The sequence below is a fragment of the Sycon ciliatum genome, chromosome 6 (assembly GCF_964019385.1).
Source record: "Sycon ciliatum chromosome 6, ocSycCili1.1, whole genome shotgun sequence".
NCBI lineage: Eukaryota > Metazoa > Porifera > Calcarea > Leucosolenida > Sycettidae > Sycon > Sycon ciliatum.
This window is the reverse complement of record NC_088648.1, coordinates 27728254-27735186: the sequence shown is the minus strand read 5'-3', so window position 1 is coordinate 27735186 and position 6933 is coordinate 27728254. Positions and strand designations below refer to the sequence as shown.

Sequence of the window (6933 nt, the reverse complement as noted above, 5' to 3'; positions counted from 1 at the left end):
GAACGTCTCCTTATCCTCCTTGGTTACCTCGTGACAGATTACTGTCAGCAACTTCACAGCAGAACCGGCAGCCATGGCTGAAGCGAAGAAAGGAATGCGCTGCCACGAGGCAAGCAAAACTGAAAAGGTGTTTGTTCTTTTTCGGGCACAACACACAGGACGGCGTGACTGGATAAACTGGACTCCTGGACTGTGAATAGGGGACTGGTAGAAAAAGTGTACTCCTTATAGGGGATTGCGCGGCAGGTTGAAGCTGATCAAAACTGAGTGGACTCCTGGACTCTGTATACATGTAGTGGATTTTGGACCAATGGACTCTATATAGGGTGCTGGACATCATATAGTGCATGGACTCTATACTGAGTCCTACATATATTTTCGCAATTTTACCTTCTTCTATTTGGTGACCGGCAGTGAGATCGTGTGCGACCCTTTCCCCACCAGGAAATGGTTTGATTGTTAGCAGCTCTACGTTGCCATACGGAATCACAGTATTTGCATGCAACGATGGCTATCTAATTACTGGAAACAGGGCAACTGTATGACTGGAAAATGGCACTTGGTCAAGCACAGCGCCAAGATGCACAAGTAAGGTTTTTATACGATGGACACATCGACTGCATTTCACTTCCATAATGAGTTCTGTAAAATAACATGCCAACCGTTTTAATTTGACATGTATACTAAAATTATTGTGAAAAGAAGAAGGGCAAAATGTTACGAGTTATGACTAACGTTGGTGGACAGTTAGTCATAACTCGTAACATTTTGTCCTTCTGTTCACAATCATTTAATTGCCTCACCATCCGAGTTACATTTTGTATACTAAAATACAACGATAATTTATCACTGAAGACCGGAGGGTCTACTCAGTGGGCTGACAATGCTCAACACCGCGGAGGAAGAGCGTATTACACACCAGAACAACATGTTGTTCTGTTCTATGTCACTGAACATGTATGACTGTCTCCGCAGAATTATTTTTTCTGCGTATTTGCAAATTTAGAAATCACATGTCCATCTCTTAGCGCTCCCGCAAACGGTGCAATAGTGAGCAGTTTGAATGACGTTGGTGGTGCAACATACTTCACCTGTAGCTCAGGATTTACAATGGTGGGCAGGAGTGCTTCCGTATGCAACACATCTGGATCATGGTCAGAGCCAGTGCCAATTTGCCAAGGTCAGAATTATATTTTGCATTGGAGATGTGGAGTTAGCAGTCATGTACGTACAGCTGAAACAACAAACACACAGAGATGGATAAAGATAACAATTGGGGTTTGTCCTCGACACTTCTAGAGGTGTTCTCATATCACCCGCCGTATAGTTCTGAACATTACTCGGTCATATTTTGTGATGCAGTCTGGACGTTTAAAAACTAAATGTCCTTTTCAAGATAATCATTTCTAGCGTCTGGTGGTGCTGGACCTCGTCTTTGGGTCTACTGGATTACTTCATTTAGTTATCCAGTAGGGGTCTACACTACTCAGACATCCTACAACATGAGTCAAGGTTTCCGTGATGGTGCATGGCTCAGAGAGGTTGTGCGTGTATACTGTGGTCGGACTAGTATGTGAATCTAAATCCCATGTGATATGTATCAGCTGTTTCTGATTGTTATTTCACTTTCATGAGTGTCTTTCAAAACGTTATCAAGGGCTCCGCACGCCTGATCTCCTTACCAAAGAACACCTAACTGCAGAAGTAACCGAAATCGAGAGATCAATTTGGTCACAGTTTTTTTTTCTGACAAGCTTAGTTAAAACACATGCGTTGCTAGGTCATGTGAGAGACATGTGTTTTCTGCAAAACAGAGAGTCACTGACTGAATGTCTGATGTTTCGGAATTTGCCGTTTTAGCAATTAATTGCCCTGCCAATCCAACTGCTCCTGTAAATGGTGTTGTAGCAACTGGTGATCGAAAGGCATTCACGACTAGAACATATTCCTGTAATACCGGATATCAACTTTCTGGAGCAACAACAACTGTTTGTCAAACAACTGGAACATGGTCTGCAACACCACCAACGTGCACCCGTCAGTATCCGTTCTAGAATAATCTGGTCCTTTCTTGCTATTTGCAGCACTCGCTTCCTTCGTCCCCAGGCGCTAAGCGTCTAATTACAAAGAGACGATGGAAATATAGCTGTACATAACGAAAATAGCATTTTACAATGCGAAATTCACAAACCAACATTGTCGCAGTCAAGGCTAGTTATTCAATCCTCAATTTTTCATGCTTTCACAATGATCAGGCAACAGCCACAACGGCGGTGTTCGCCACACTTTTTCACAGCGATCAACTATATTATTGGCAAAATAGAACGATAAGGTTCCAACGCAGGTATGAATTCTTGGAATGGCCTATGATTTTAGTTTGGGCTAGCGTTAGCTACGTTCGCCAGGCGTAGTGTCGCTGTCGATAAAGCATTTCCTTTGATTTTGAATATCATCAGCTTCTAAATCCATTAGCAAAAAGATGATCAAACATGTATGTCAAAGCAAGGTGTAGTAATATGCTGCTTAGTGAATTTCTAGTATAGTTTTAGCGATAAAGAAGACATACGATTTCCGAATTCTGAAGGACATGGATATCTTACATATTTGTACACCTGCTTGCGAAGAAAAAATGTACCTTGATCTGCGCAAAGCACCACAAAATTGGTTGCAATAATTTGATTCAGCGTGGAGGTAATGAAAACTGCACTTTTTAAACATTTATATCTTCCTGATTCCTGAATGGTGCAGGTGTCTTGTGCAGTATTCAAGTTGCTCCTTCTAATGGAGCTATTGCCAGTTTGTCCTTGGAGATATACGGTGCAGCGATTTTTACCTGCAATTCGGGATACAATGTAGTCGGTTCCAGCGCATCAGTATGTCTTCCAAATGGAGCTTGGTCGATTACTCCACCAACGTGTCAGCGTAAGTACATGACTATAGAATCTGATAACCATCGATTTACTAACCACAGTTAATAAGGGGAGATTAAGTTATGTATACGATGCTCACTTTGGCGTACCTCCGAGTTTCCGAGAATCCAAAGGAATATAATGGAGTGAGTATATTGTCAGGGCAATAAGTACATGAGAGGCATGAATAATAATCAGTTATGTGTGTTCTGTGAGGGTTTAATTGGGTGATGTATGGAACAATGATACAACTCTCATCCTTTCTATGCAGGTGTTCAATGTCCCTCGATCCTTGCATCACCTCTCTTTGGATCTGTATTGCCAGGAAGTAATGAGGTATTCAATTCCAGACAATTTAAATGTCATCCTGGTTATCAACTTGAAGGTAGTTCACACACAATTTGTCTTTCAACTGGTGCATGGTCTCAGCCAACACCTAAGTGCAAACGTAAGGAAAAATACTCGCATTCAACCATTTCCGCTCGGTGAACCTCCAAAAAGCACCACTCCCATGTCTCCATATAGTGTCTCAATACACAATGTCGTGGGGATCAATTACTCGCCAGTCGATTCTGAGTAGGCTAATGTTGTATTTCTAGCCGGCCGAGCGCAGCGAGATAGGCGAGAAATGATTTCTCGCCAATTGTTTTCAGTTATAAATACGGCATCTGGTGTGTTCTTTATTGTCGCTTCTTTTCCTGACTTCTTCAGTAGGTTTTGAGTCTCCCCAGTGTCCCTGCACACCCGTTTTTTCCTCACAACTGCGTCCGTTGGCGCGAGGGTTTTTTCGCGGCTGGCTGGGCAACTACCCTTCATTTTGTGTGTTTTCGCTTTTGCTGTCTATGTCTGTGTGTGTGCCAGTATTTGTGGAGGGAGAAAAAATTTATGTTCCGACAACACTTCATTATACTGCTTCCCGAGCTAAAAACAAGACTCGCACACTCACAAAAGAATGTTAAAATGTTTTTCTGCTTCTATTATATGCAGGTGTTTTGTGCAGCGGTCAAGTTGCTCCTCTTAATGGAGCTATAGCAAGTATGTCCTTAGAGATAAATGGTGCAACAATCTTCATTTGCAATTCAGGATACAATGTATCCGGCAGCAGTGCATCTGTTTGTCTTCCAAATGGAACTTGGTCAAGTTCACCACCAATTTGCCAGCGTAAGTCAAGGGCCAGAATTAATTCTGTGAACCATCCACCTCATACCCAGCGTTAGCAGCAACGTATACACAGCAAAGGGCGATATGGTAGTGGCGATATTTTGAGTTTATTTTGTCAATTTCCGAGATCTACATAAATACATCAGACAGCTGATACAGAGGTAAAGGCATGTGAATCTATAGTTCGCTGTTGTTTTCTGCTTCGATCAATGGTGTCCGATGTATCTTTTTCTTGCTATACAGGTATTACATGTCCAACGAGTGTTCCAACACCATCTTTTGGAACTGTAACCACAGGCATAAATGAAGTATTCAGTTCCAGAAAGTATATCTGCAACGCGGGTTATCAGTTGCAAGGTAGCTCACATACCCTGTGTCTCTCAACCGGCGCATGGTCTGGTCCAACACCTACGTGCAAACGTAAGGGCAAAAAGAACCAAATCAGCTTCGTCTTTAGTTGGAATATTATGGTCCTTTTGGCAAAATTCGTCAAGTCCTTCGGAAACAATATCACGGGCCCTGGCCAAATGTTTGAGTTCCGGCAACGTTGTCTCCAATTCTCAATCCATTGTTGCAATGGGCGCATAAAGGTTTATTTTTATCTTTACAAAGACCAGTTAAATGCCAAACATGCGATGCAGCTAGGAGAAGCACGCACGCTGAGACAAGGGACGCTTCCTTTGAATCCACACTGGCGGGTGTTACGCAGCCCTCACTGTGGATCAAAGACAGAATCTGGCGAAATATGTTTCTACTTCCGTACATTGCAGGTGTTTCTTGCAGCAGTCAAGTTGCTCCTATGAATGGTTCGATTGCTACGGCGTCTTTGGAGATTAATGGTGCAACAACCTTCAGCTGTTACTCAGGATACAATGTAGTCGGCAGCATTTCGTCTGTTTGTCTTTCAAATGGAACTTGGTCCAGTTCACCACCTATTTGCCAACGTAAGTCTATGGACTCGGGTGGAGAGCCAAGGATACATTTATAGTATAGAAAAAAGGACCAAGAAACTACAAATTACCCCTCTTCATTTTATTTCTATAACTTAGAACCTTCCAAGTTGGAAGGCTGTTGGTGTGCGTATCAAAGATGCGCTAGAGCTGCTAGGCAGTTAGTTGTAGAACGTCAGTACCGTCGATCAGTGTCGTGCAAATTTATCGCATGAACAGATTGTTTAGTACCTGGTGGTGTTAGTGGACATTATAGCGTACCTTGTAGTTTCTTCATCCTTTTTTCTTTACTATAAGTCCATGGCTTCCTTAGTCTGCTAGCCATCCCCTGCATATCCAACGTTTCAAATTTTATTTGTCAGTTTCCCAAATCAACACGGCAACCATCAGACAAATGATACAAGCCCGATTGAAGTAAAGAAAAGTTCTTTCATAGTTTACTATTGTTTTCTGCTTCCACGAAAAGAGCATCAGATGCATATTTCCTTCTTTTTATGCAGGCATAAAATGCCCAACGACTGTTGCCTCGCCTAATTACGGAAACGTCACCACCGGCACAAATGATGTATTCAGTTCCAGAAAGTATATCTGCAACGCTGGTTATCAGTTGCATGGTAGCTCACATACCATCTGTCTCTCAACCGGCAAATGGTCTGCTCCACCACCTACCTGCAAACGTAAGGGACAAAGAGACCCAAACACGTTCGTGGTTTCTCGTAAAAAAACCGCTTCATTCTGAAGAAAAAAGTTGACCGTCACCAGCCTTTCCATCAAACCAGCTTCGTTTTGATTTGGATTATTATGATCCTTTAGTTGGTCGAATGCCAAGGTGTACGCCTCAACGCGACAAGGCCCAGTCAGCACTACCTGTCGCAGACGTCGGCTGCTCTGGCTGGGCCATGTTGTTCGCGAAGGACGTAACTCAGCGTCCTACCAAGCACTGGAGATGGCAATTAATACCCGGGACATCAAGCGCCCACGTGGCCGACCCCATCTCAGATGGATTGACAATATTAAAAATGATCTAAAGCACGCCAATATTGATATTTCTGACTGTTTTGAACTGGCTCTAGACAAGAAAGAATGGCTGATGCTTGTGGAAAAATGTGCTGCGCTTGCGTAGTTGTTCTTACTGCGATACGTTCTAACAATAATGAGATGCCTTTTGTCGGCTCTTCTGCCTGGATTTCGTTGACAGATGCGTTAAGCCCATGGATCCTTCCATGAGTGACATGCGAACTGTAACTATTATTATTATTATTTAGTTGGATTGGTCATGTCGTTCCGAGGCAATATCTTCAAACACCAACAATCACGGGACCTGGTCAAATGCTCGAGTCCGAAAACATTGGCTCAACCCAGTGCGACAGCGGGCCAGAAATTACCTTTGAGATTTTGTGAGAACGAGGGTTCCCAGGGGTCGCGGAGGTCCTGGATATTATCGATGTTTTCAGACTTCGTAAAGCCTGGCATTGCGTTAGCAAGTAGCGGAGAGTTAACACACAAATATTTCTGAATGGCTTGCATATGTTTCAGTTCTTGTAATAACTATAAAAGTATTGACCAGATTCTCCGATTGACTAAAGTTAGATAAATGAATATCCCTCATTCCCTGTGGACTTTTATTCCTGCGTATATTGGGGTCCTGGATAATATCGATGTTTTCAGACTTCGTAAAGCCTTGCATTGCGTTAGCAAGTAGCGGAGAGCTAACACACAAATATTTCTGAATGGCTTGCATATGTTTCAGTTCTTGTAATAACTATAAAAGTATTGACCAGATTCTCCGATTGACTAAAGTTAGATAAACGAATATCCCTCATTCCCTGTGGACTTTTATTCCTACGTATATTGGGGTCCTTTTGATCCCCAGGAACAGTTTGGGTGGTATTCTTGCAAACTCTCCATGTTAT

At 42.7% G+C, this 6933-nt stretch overlaps 1 protein-coding gene across 1 annotated transcript; it reads left to right on the top strand.

The window, feature by feature from the left end:
* The first annotated feature begins 1053 nt into the window (after positions 1–1053).
* LOC135820176 (E-selectin-like) lies at positions 1054–4907 on the top strand. Its single transcript, XM_065333488.1, has 7 exons — positions 1054–1180; positions 1861–2037; positions 2749–2922; positions 3181–3357; positions 3897–4070; positions 4314–4395; positions 4841–4907. Exons 1-7 carry the CDS (start codon positions 1111–1113, stop codon positions 4905–4907), a joined length of 921 nt encoding a protein of 306 aa, XP_065189560.1. The 5' UTR covers positions 1054–1110.
* Positions 4908–6933: the final 2026 nt, after the last annotated feature.

Coding starts and splice junctions, on each gene's coding strand:
- LOC135820176 (XM_065333488.1), top strand. CDS start 1,111: ATGGTGGGCAGGAGTGCTTCCGTATGCAACACATCTGGATCATGGTCA. Junction 2,038..2,748: donor AACACCACCAACGTGCACCC/GTCAGTATCCGT, acceptor TGAATGGTGCAG/GTGTCTTGTGCAGTATTCAA. Junction 4,396..4,840: donor GAAGTATTCAGTTCCAGAAA/GTATATCTGCAA, acceptor CGTACATTGCAG/GTGTTTCTTGCAGCAGTCAA.